The sequence below is a fragment of the Oenanthe melanoleuca genome, chromosome Z, assembly GCF_029582105.1.
Source record: "Oenanthe melanoleuca isolate GR-GAL-2019-014 chromosome Z, OMel1.0, whole genome shotgun sequence".
Taxonomy (NCBI): domain Eukaryota; kingdom Metazoa; phylum Chordata; class Aves; order Passeriformes; family Muscicapidae; genus Oenanthe; species Oenanthe melanoleuca.
The window spans coordinates 30,173,945-30,185,482 of NC_079362.1; the positions used below are offsets into that span (position 1 = coordinate 30,173,945).

At 38.8% G+C, this 11,538-nt stretch overlaps 1 protein-coding gene across 4 annotated transcripts in view; it reads left to right on the forward strand.

Moving 5' to 3' along the window:
- ACO1 (aconitase 1) overlaps window positions 1–11,487 on the forward strand; it is a 35,878-nt gene extending 24,391 nt beyond the window's left edge. For all 4 annotated transcript variants that reach the window (XM_056514700.1, XM_056514702.1, XM_056514703.1 and 1 more), the window contains exons 11-21: window positions 194–353; window positions 3,508–3,643; window positions 4,134–4,218; window positions 4,491–4,647; window positions 5,182–5,306; window positions 6,026–6,130; window positions 6,787–6,929; window positions 8,314–8,461; window positions 8,870–8,992; window positions 9,896–10,081; window positions 10,774–11,487. In XM_056514700.1, coding sequence (XP_056370675.1) covers window positions 194–353; window positions 3,508–3,643; window positions 4,134–4,218; window positions 4,491–4,647; window positions 5,182–5,306; window positions 6,026–6,130; window positions 6,787–6,929; window positions 8,314–8,461; window positions 8,870–8,992; window positions 9,896–10,081; window positions 10,774–10,887 — 1,482 coding nt within the window. In that variant the 3' untranslated portion in view covers window positions 10,888–11,487. The remainder of the gene's footprint in view (window positions 1–193; window positions 354–3,507; window positions 3,644–4,133; window positions 4,219–4,490; window positions 4,648–5,181; window positions 5,307–6,025; window positions 6,131–6,786; window positions 6,930–8,313; window positions 8,462–8,869; window positions 8,993–9,895; window positions 10,082–10,773) is intronic.
- The last annotated feature ends 51 nt before the right edge of the window (window positions 11,488–11,538 follow it).

Genomic DNA, 11,538 nt, shown 5'->3' on the forward strand with positions numbered 1-11,538 from the left:
CAGAGAGGAGGAGAAACTCCAGGAAAAATCTTTTTTGTTCCCCATTTTGATTAACCAGAGATGCAAACCTTCACCATTAGGCCTAAGGATTGACTAGCAGATGCTTCTCATTGGTGAAAAAACAGCCCATACTAATGTTCAGTCAAAATGTTTGTTAACCACTCCTTTTGATTCTTATTTTCTCCTCCTACAGCAAGGATTCAAGGGATTCCAAATTGCCCCAGACCGACACAACAACATAGTCAAATTTAATTTTGAGGGCCATGACTTCGAGCTTGCTCATGGTTCAGTGGTGATTGCTGCCATTACAAGCTGTACAAACACCAGTAACCCCTCAGTCATGTTGGGTGCAGGTAAGCTGATTTGCCTAATGTGCAGTGTTTTCTTCTGTGGCTCTGGATATGTGTCCTAAAGACAGCAACACTGATGTAATTCAATGTGTACAGTACTGGTTTTGTCATTTGGAGTGCTAAAACTGAGCTTAGTTTCTAAGGGTAGCAGAAGGACTTGTGGAAGTGGTAGCTAGAAATGTAGGTTAACCAAAATGTATTCTTTCCTGCTCTGTCTTTTCTACAAGGCAAGCTGGAACTTAATTAACCAACACTTTTGACACTTTTCCAAATGCGCAGAAGCTGGTATATAGAGCTAAGAAGAGGCTTTTGAAAGTCAAAGCCAGAAGAGAGACAGTGAAGAATAGTCTTTTAGGGCAAGTCTGAAGGTGCTCTGATCTGTCAGCAGAGTGAAAAACACGCATTTAGCTAGAGGTTGTTCTCTTAAGTTGTTACAAGAGTCTGGGGGCATGGTAAGTGTGAGTAGAGAAAGCAAATTACATTCTCAGGGATTGCCAGCTTTCAGAGCCTTTTCATTTGCATCTTAACTGCATCCAAGATGATGCCAGAGGTGAGCTTGGTATGCACCACTACAGAACAGATAGTCTTACTTGATTGTGTAAAATTTCAGGTCAGGAGATTGTTCGTTTTTAACATGACCAGTCTGGGCAGAAAATTTGTCATTCCTAATGTATGCTTCTGGCAACAAAATAGGAATGAAGAGTGTCAGCTCAAAGAGTTCAGTCTATACTGGACAAGTTTGGCCCAGTTTCCTAGGTGCTTGGCTGCATGTTTACATATTTCTTTCTCTCCTCTGCAAACATATACATAGATGGTATCTGTCACTGTAGGATCATCGCTACATAAAGGCTTAGTAGTCTGTCCGACTGTTCATGAAATGCAGACTTTATTCCTACAAAGGTCAGAATGGATATCCAACAGGCAATACAAAGACCCTTCACCAGAGACAATTACTTCTTGGTTAAAGAAATATAATTTGTCTTTGTTCCTGTCAACACTTATCACCTGTTTTTAAACTAGCATCTGTCTTTGCATACTTTACATCTGAGAGCAGTTCATCCCCCTCCCAGCTCAAAGGTCTTTTAAATTCTAGCAACAGGTTCAAAGTCCATCTAAACTAAGATGTGGGGCAAAAGGAAGGCAGAGGAGAGGCCTGCTTGTTTTCTTATCTCTTTGAGAGGAGCAGAATTTAACAAGGTGTCCCAATCCACTTACCTTTAACAGGACAGACAAAGCAGCATACCTCTTTCCTCAGGTCCATTCTGCATTATCACAGAAACAGAGCTGTATTTCTTTCTTCCAAGGATCAAGAAGTAGGTTTTCTCCAGGCAGACTCTGTTTGCCTTGTCTATTTCCTTAGTTCTAGGTGGGTATATCCCTCAGTTGTGCCTGTTAAGTATCATGTTCTCTAGTTTGTTTGGCTCCTGGGCTAATGACATGCATTTTTAACCTTCTCTGAGGCAGTAGGGATACTGATCTTTCAACTGTCTTGGCTTAATAGCTCTATGGGTTTAAAGTGTAGAACACTCTGCAGATAAAAATAAAGTTGGTACTTTGAGTGCAGTCACTATGAAATGCACAGCACCATGAAGAATGTGTTCCTAAGGCTCTTGGTGTATATGCTCAGATTTAGTGGCTACTCTCATCTTTGCCACCTTTATGTATAGCAGCATTTATGTTTTGACCTTGACAAGGAAGGAAGAAGTAATTCTGCCAATCTCTGATAATGTTTGGTAAACAGCAGTGTTGAGAACCTCTGAGATACCCACAAAAAACACAACAATTTGGCTTTCAGGATGACGTTTCAAATGAAAGTAAATAAACATACAGTGTTTCCAAGTAAGTAACCAGGCTAAAATAATCCAGGCTATGAACATTTGTTTGGAACTACTGTTATATATCCTGTGCATTAAGCAGGGACTGTGTGTCTGTGGGGCTAGTGAGTGTGTGCTGTAGGAACTTTGGCAGCCTAATCTGCCTTTACAAAGCTGTTGGATTAAGGTTGCTCAGAGGAGCTAAAGTTCTGGCATTTCCTTGCCATCTTTGAGAGTTTGACTGCGCTGTCTTTTCCAAACTGGTATGAGCAGCAAGACAGAAGCCAATGCTTTCAAACAGGCTGTCAAACTCTCAGTTCCTAGGATAACCTAGGATTTGTTCATGGGCTCATTTGCAGAAGTATCCAAGAGGTCCAGTTTCTGCACATTGCTCTAGTAGCTAAGGAACCTCAGCGATTTCAGGAATAGGACTGATTCTCTAAGTTCATGTGTGTAGGCCATTTCACACAACACTTAAAAGTGTCATGGTCCAGGACATGTCTAACAGAGCTGTTAGACAGCTGGCTAGGACTAAACAGTTTGATGACATCTTCATGTGGGAGATCATGGTGCATCAAAGTACAGCTCATGTCTGTTTCCATATCTAAATGAATGTCATGTGTGAGGGGGAAAATGCAGTAAGAGAATATGAAGTTTTGCATAATTTGCCTATCTGCTGCTTCTTTTATGTTCATCGTGGAAAAGAACTGGAGAGAACTAGTTTTCTGAACATTCATCTGTGTATGGTCAATTAATTTCAAAGGAAGGAGTTCAGGGTAAATGTGTGTCTAGTAACACATTGCACTGAAATATGTCTATGCATATTACAAATCCAGGAGTGGTAAAACAGCACTTGTGCAACAAGCTGTGGATTGTGAGAAGACTTGTTTGTGGCGAGGGCCAGCATTGGCTCTCATAGCCTTCTGCTCCTGAGGGCAGCAAGTCCTATGCTGGCAGTTCTTTCTTCTCTGAGTTACTGGCCCACAGTAAGTGGGAACTTAGCAGTTTTTCATTGCATTTTTCGTGAGATATTTGTCTTACAAATAGCACTCTGAATTTTGAATGTCTACTTGCGGCCCCAGTGAGTGCATCTTTCTGAATGCAACTTCTTCCATCAACTTTCTAGTTGTGGAACAGAAATTGCAGACTAGATCTACAGTTCAACAGAGCGCTTGTCCTCTAGCTAGTTATCATGAAATTGGTGCTGTTGGCTCAAAATTGTACCATTTTGTTGCTGGTACCTTTTCTGTTTCCATTTATTTAATGGTACTTCTCTTAACATGCTTATCCACCAAACTGTCTCACTTCCAGGAAAATCTGCAACTATCATCTGTATTTTTCAGGACTGCTTGCTAAGAAAGCTGTTGAAGCTGGTTTGACAGTGAAGCCATACATTAAAACTAGCCTGTCCCCAGGAAGTGGTGTCGTCACTTACTATCTGAGGGAGAGTGGAGTTATGCCTTACCTTTCTCAACTAGGGTAGGAGTGCTTTTCTTACTGTTGTACTATGTCTGCTTAACTAAAAGCATTGTCAGCAAGTGATACAATAGAATAACAATTTCTCTGTACAGCTTAAAAGATATTGCAGGTACCTTATGGTGCGATCTTGCGTGAGTGAACACATTGCTGCTGGGCTGGCTGGCTTTGTACCAGAGCTGAAGGCCTGCTGTAACTTCTTGAAGACTTATGTTCTTAAGCAGGAGAATTTTCAAGACTAATTGTTTTGAAACTCTGTAAATCACACTATATTGTCATTTCTCTTGCTTTCCATGCACACATTTCCCATTCTGTGTGCATGGATAGTCCCTGCAATGGTAAAAACAGAGCATTTCAAAAATGCTGTTCTCAGCAGCATTTATTTTGTTAAAGAAGTACTTCTCCTGAAAGTAACAGTTGCCAACTGCTGAATGGTTAAATGTCCTTCTCCAAGGTAGCTTTTTGTTCACTATTATTTTTGTGCTTTGTATAGGTTTGACGTGGTGGGTTATGGCTGTATGACATGTATTGGCAATAGTGGACCCCTACCAGAGTCTGTTGTTGAGGCCATTACACAGGTATGCAATTTTTCCTGGCCAGCTCATTTATGTAAGCTGTTCTCTGCTGTGTGCTGTTCTAAGCTGCATTATACAGTCTGTTGACTCTTCTCAGCTCTGTGCAAAGTAAATTCAGTCTGTATTGCCTTTCCTTTGGGGAATGTTTTGGGGTTGTTCAGAAGGAGACCGTTCTGTGACTGGTCATTGTTGTTGCAGTAAGGCTCTGCAGACTTGCTGTGTGTGTGGATTCTGCAAGCACCTGACATATCTTTGTCTCAAACTCCATCTTACAGGGAGACCTTGTGGCAGTGGGCGTGTTGTCTGGCAATAGGAATTTTGAAGGGCGTGTCCATCCCAACACCCGTGCTAACTACTTGGCCTCCCCGCCGCTGGTGATAGCCTATGCAATTGCAGGGACCATCCGGATCGACTTTGAGAAAGAGCCCTTAGGTAAGACGGTGTTAGGGTGCTCCTTTTCACAGCACTAAACTATTTGGAATTAAGCACTTCGGAAACATTCGTCCTAGGGAAGTGCTTTAAAGTATTGAGTACCTCTGGGAGACAAATTATACAATTCTGAAGAGTCAGAGCAACAAGGAGTCAGTATGATGGAGAAAGAATAATGCTCAGGCTTGACTTCCCCCTAATTGCACTGGGTCATATTTTTGGTTATATCTGGGTGATAGTCATTCAAGAGCCAGCCTGAGTTAGTAGATTTCTTAGCGCAGATGACCTTCAAATATGCTTTCCAACATAAATGGTTCTATAAATTATTCCAGAAGGTCATTGAAAGTCACAAAAGGAGGGTTATGTATAGATATTACCAACTTTGTGACACACTTTTCTGTCAGACTCTTGTAAGTGAAATGAAGCGTGTCTTGTAAGTGTTACAAGGAACACATAGCCAGAGAATACAGTGGTAAACTTTTCTTTCTTCGTAATGAAAAATTTATGCCATACAATTGACAATACCATTTTATGCAGGAATAAATGCTTCGGGGAAGAAGATTTTCCTGAAAGATATCTGGCCAACAAGAAATGAGATTCAGGCTGTTGAGCGTCAATTTGTTATTCCTGGGATGTTCAAGGAGGTCTATGAAAAAATAGAGGTGAATTAATACTCTTGGCAGTAGTTTGATTGATGTACTATGCTATTCTGAAGATATTAAATAAGATGATCATGATAATAAAATGAAACTTTTTCATCTCTAGGTTTTGCTTTTGTTCTGACAGATGAGATAATTCTGAATAATTAATTTATTTTTTCAGACAGTCATGTTTTGAAAACTGCTCTTTACAATATTTTTAATGTAGCATGTAGATGATGTGATTTCAACAGCCATCCCCAGCTGATACTAGAAGGTGGAATATTCCAGCTTCACAGATGTTTAATTTTTTTTCAGCTGATATAAAATTAATTTTACATTAACTTATAGGAATGGTGTCATAAAAAAGACATTACTTGCTAATGTCTTCCTGCAAATTTTTCTCAAGTGTTGAAACAAAATATTCATATGGTTTTTATGTTAGGGAAGTTTCTTAAGATTACTTACAAATACAATAGAGAATTATAAAGTGTTACATAATGTGTACATAATACAGGTTATTCTCAGAAAATAGTGAGGATTTTCCTAAATCTTTTAATAGAAAGAATTATTTTAAAAACACCTCCAACATAATGTTGATTGTTACGTCCATTTTCCAAAGTACTCTTAAGAAGCAATGAGGCTCTTGCTAAAGTCAAATTTGTAATTCTGCCTGGATTTTGAAGTAATTTATGTTGCTTCTGAAAACTTAGGAATCAATGAAAGGATTTTGTGTTTTTCAGACGGTAAACAAAGCTTGGAATGCTTTAGATGCTCCTTCAGATAAACTCTATACTTGGAATCCCAAATCTACTTATATCAAGTCTCCTCCTTTCTTTGATGGTCTGGTACGTATGTGCTTTCCCTTTGAATCAAGCCAAAGTGTGCAGTGATCTTGACTCATATTGAAGGTGAAGCAAAGCTACTTCAAGGGGCCTGAGAGGATTCATAAAAGCCTATTGAGGTCTTGGTTCTTAAATGTTAGAATTGCAGTATTGTGTTCATTTTAATACAAAGGCATGGGTGAAACTCAAAACTGTAAGGATTCCCTTTCACTTCAGGGCTCTTGAAAATTCTCCTTTTTCTTTTAAGTTGAAATACTTCTAAATAGTCACAAAGCAAATTAAATGCACTGTTCTGCCTGCATGCATGTTGCACCAAATAGTTCGGGGTTTGGTTCGCTAATTCAGTGTCATTTAGAAGTAAATGGAGATCTTAATGCATGCACATGTCTAGGAAACCTCGATTTTCATGCGTGTATCACAGAAAGCCCTGTATGGGTTTTTTTGTCTCCTCTATTTTCTTCATGCATGAACCTGCTGGCAGACAGCCAGGGCATCATATTTGTTCAAAAACATATACATTTTTAATAGTGTTAGGCTTTTTCTTTCTTATAAATTGTACAAAAAGGGAGACTTTATTTTGCAATTTGCACTTTTTTGAGAAAGGTAAAGGAATTATTTTTCATACGTTAATTGTTTTGTTTGTATTTATGATCGTTTAGACTTTGGCTCTTCAGACCCCAAAAACAATAGAAGATGCTTATGTCCTGTTGAGTTTTGGGGATTCTGTGACAACTGACCACATATCTCCAGCTGGGAACATAGCCAGAAATAGTCCTGCAGCCCGTTATTTGACCAGCAGAGGGTAAGCACTGCTTCTTGTTCTTGTCATACACTGGGAAGAGAAAACAAACCACAACTATTACACCATGGTACAGGCACACATACCTTCTGTCCACGTACACTTGTATACCTTTACAGCTGCTTGGACAACATAAAAATTAAGAAAGAAAAGTATTTCTCTTTCTGCTGCTTCAGCAGCTCTCACTAAGCTCACTATAGAGCTAAAGACCTTTTTATGTAAATAGGGAAAGAAGATGACTTGCTGCAAAAACTAGCCTATACATTTATTCTTAAATAAGAGAATCAAGGTTTGTCCCCTATCAAAGCAAAATGACCATTTTTGTTAGTGCCAAAAATTGATTTTATATTCATTTCTTCTAGCATGTGCAACTATTTCACATTCTGGGCTCTTAAGCACTACAGAACATCTAGAGATTTAGGTTTCAGTGCAGCTGCAATAACTGGTGAATCTACTGTGATGAGAGTCCAAACTCCTGTAAAATGTTCATATTTTTCTATGGCCAGTCTGTCAGTTTAGTAGTTAGGGCTCAGCTTAAGGCAAGACTAGGACTTACCAAGTTGACCTATTCAGACTTCACAGGTAATATAACGCTTTTATTCTCTATTTTAGCTCCTCTTACAACTTCAGTGGTGTTTTGAGCTGCAGCACTGACATAAAATAAAAAAGTCGTAATTCGCTAGACCTAATAATTTTGGAAAGAGAATGGATTTAAACTGTGTGATATACTGAAGACCAAATACTGTGGACTCTCTTGACCCCCAGCTGTCAGTTACTTGGAAATCTGAATAGTCCTACAAGCATTACAAAACAGATGTTGTATATCATAGCTGCAGTTTGGATGTAGTCCAATGGAAACAGTCTAATTTTCTGTCACATTCCAGTGCATGTTTTGTTTGCTGGTTAGGCTGGAGTGTCCCCTCATTCTCATATTTCTATTTGCAAGTGAAATTTTTCTTCTGTAGTTCTAACTTGCAGCAGAGATTCTTGCTGCCTTTTAGATATTTAGCACAGTGTTCTGCCTTTGTTCTAGATGTTACAGTAGTATAAATAATGAGGATATTCAGGCACCAACTGTTAAGAAAAAATTGTGTTGCATCTGCTGACTTAATGTGAATTATATCCTTGCATCACTGTCAGATACTATTTCTAGGGCAGGAGTTTATGGAAGCTGCTTTTTCTGACCAAATCGTAGGTATTTGTAAATTACTTTTCTTTTCCTTCAAAACCTATCAAAGGAGAAGTATTGGCAAACTGGATGCTAGTGCCAAGGTCGGAACTACATACATACCTGCCTCAGAAACACCAGTTTATTACTTTCTTTTTTTAGAGCAGAGTGCTTTTAGTCTAAAATCAACATGGTTTCCTTTCTTCTTTTCCTTAATAGCTTGACTCCTAGAGAGTTCAATTCTTATGGCTCCCGCAGAGGGAATGATGCTGTCATGGCCAGAGGGACATTTGCAAACATTCGCTTGGTCAACAAGTTTATTGATAAACAAGGGCCTCAGACAATCCATTTTCCTTCTGGAGAAACTGTAAGTACACATACAGCTCTAAACTGTGGCTCACTGACAACAGAGTGGATTAGTGCTGGCCTTACTTCTTAGCAGGTTAGGCAATTTACTTCAGTACCTTTTAAGTAAAGCTAATTGGGAGAGCAGGAACTGACTCAGGAAAGCAGTTGCATGTTCCTATGCAATGTGGTGCTTTCAGGCATATCAGTGCAGAGTGTAACCACTGTAAAAGCACAACAGGAAGGTGCAGGGGATTTTTTGGGAGTGAGATCAGACTCGAAGTGCTGTATGGTCAATTTCCTTAAAGTGTTGCTTAGTTGAAGTTGTGGGTTTCAATTGTTTATTGTTTACCTTTTTTCCCCTCCTTTCTTTGGAACTGTGTTTCCACTCACAAAAAGGTTTACAAAATGTTTGGCTTTTTTATTCCAGCTGGACGTGTTTGATGCTGCAGAAAGATATAAGCAGGCTGGTCATCCTCTGATTGTGCTGGCTGGGAAGGAATATGGTGCAGGAAGTTCCAGAGACTGGGCTGCTAAAGGACCATTCCTCTTGGTGAGTGGCTACAGTAAACTAGGAGGACAGTATTAACAGTGCATTAATTTGTCAGTAAGACTAGCTTATGACCAAATCCTGGGTGGCTCATTCTCACTTTTGGTAGCAAGAGCTATTTTGAAATCTCAGCTGTCTCCAAGAGCCACAGTAGAGCTGCAAAAGCTATTTAATATTAATAGGTCTTGTCCAAACTGAAGGCTTTTCATCTAGAAATCCACACTAGAAAGGCCAGTTTCTTTACTTCCACTTTCCATAACCCCATAAACCACAGGTCTGCTTTCAGCAGCATCCTTAAGCTCATTTAGCAGGGAAACTAGAAAGTGTAAGGGAAGAGTACCAGTGAAAACTAAATTAAACATGGCTTCACCATGGAAGCTAAATAGAATTCCACAGTGAAATACCTGTTTCTTTCTTTGTCTGTTCAGTCTTACACTGTTTACAGCAAGAACTCTGATCCATGTTTTCTTGCGTTATTAGGAGTTTCAAGAGTTGGTGTTTAAGTTCATCTAGGTTTTTGGAGTCTCTTTCTGGCAAAGTGTTTTTGTGTTAAATGTATTAACATGTAAAAATTTCAAAATTAATTAAACTGCATGCTGGTGCTTTTAGGAGGGCAGCACTGAATTAGGAAGGATTATGGAAATGATTAGTGGTGCTCTGAATAAGACATGTTAAAATAAATGCAGGATTCCTGAGAAAACACATTACTTCTTTGAGTCAGGCTTCTTTTAAAGAGATATGAAAGTTAATGTACACTCAAGTCATCCTGGACAATTTGCTGTCAGATGGACTTGCTGACTCTACCAGTAGCTGGTAAAGGAAATGGAAGGGACCAATTTTCTTCTCATGAATACAGAAAGACTGTTCTGACCTATGAAATAACTCAACTTGTTGTGTGTTTCCTAGGGTGTCAAGGCTGTGCTTGCTGAAAGCTATGAGAGAATTCATCGAAGCAACCTAGTAGGAATGGGAGTGATTCCTCTGCAGTATTTACCTGGAGAGGATGCAGGAACTTTAGGACTCACTGGACGGGAGCGTTACACTATTATCATTCCTGAAAAACTAAAACCACAGATGAATGTCCAGATTAAGGTGAGAGACACCTAAGAGATTTTCTGAATCACTGTGATTTTATTCAAAATTAATTGCCTCTTCAAAACATATGCTGACTGTCATATGGCAGTCAAATTCATTTAAAATAGGGAGAAGACTTGAGATGGTGAAGGAGATTAAAACAGTTATTCTAATAGGGATTAAACTGAAGGAGATAGAATTAGGTTAGATACAAGGAACTACTGCCCAGAGAAGCTGTGGATTTCTTCTCCCTGGAAGGGTTCACGTTCAGGGTGGACAAGGCTTTAAGCAACTTTCTCTAGTGGAATGCTCCCTGCCCATGGCAATGGGGGTTTGAACTAGGTGATCCTTTCAGCCCAAACGATTCTATGATTTACTATGACAGGATATAAAAGCAGGATGCTCAAACTGTTTTAATTAACACAAAGCCATCCTGTATTTTGGACCAGTCATTTAAAGTCCACTATAAATTTCTCAGTTATGAAAGAAGCAGTAAATGCAATGAGACTTCATACTGTTGGTTAATAAAACCTCTTTCCTCTCAGGCAGGAAAGGCTTGTATGTATAGAAGTACTGGTGCCTGTTCACTTTAGCTTTCTATCACAATTTTTTAAGATAGCAAAAACTATCCTAGTAGACCTTATTTTACTATGATGTCAAGTGAAATGTGCAAGGTTCTGCTGCTTGAATGACTTTCTTTGTCCTAACAGCTGGACACTGGGAAAACCTTCCATGCCATCATGAGATTTGACACTGATGTGGAGCTCACTTACTTCCACAATGGCGGCATTCTGAACTACATGATCCGGAAAATGGCATCCTAATAAAAAAAAAATTAAGCAAAAAGGTCCAGGTACAAGCCTGCTTCCTCTGAGCACAATGAAACCATAGTAATCATGCATTTCAAAGTGTGAACCATAAAGTGAACAATTTTTTTTCCCATGGATTGTATTAGAAGGCTTGTTTACAGTGATGAATTTTTCTGTGTACCAGGAAACTGGACACACCCATATAAAATAAACAGCATTTATTAACTGCTTTGTATGGCAGTTGGCTTGACTTACCTTAGAATACAGTGCAAAAGTCTGACAGCATTAAAATACTGCTGGCATCTGTAGAACCATTGAAGATCACGTACTGATTTCATGTATTTGGTCCACTTAGTTTGACTCTGAAGTTAAGTTCTATGCTCATATCAGTGATCTAGAAATTAACTGACAATATAAAAAAATTATTCCTTCCTGATTACCTGACACTGACTTGCTTTCTTCTTCAGTTCAACAAATCTGAATCTAATATTGAAATTATTTAGCTGTTTATTAATTTTAAAAAATGTGAACTCTGTTTAAAATCTAAGCCTTTGCAGAAAGGTGAACTTTTTGGGGATATTTCTAATAGATAAAATTAAATTTATTTTTAAAAAGTTTGGTGGTTCTGTCATTTTATTCTTAGTATTGGATTCTGCTTACACTCTT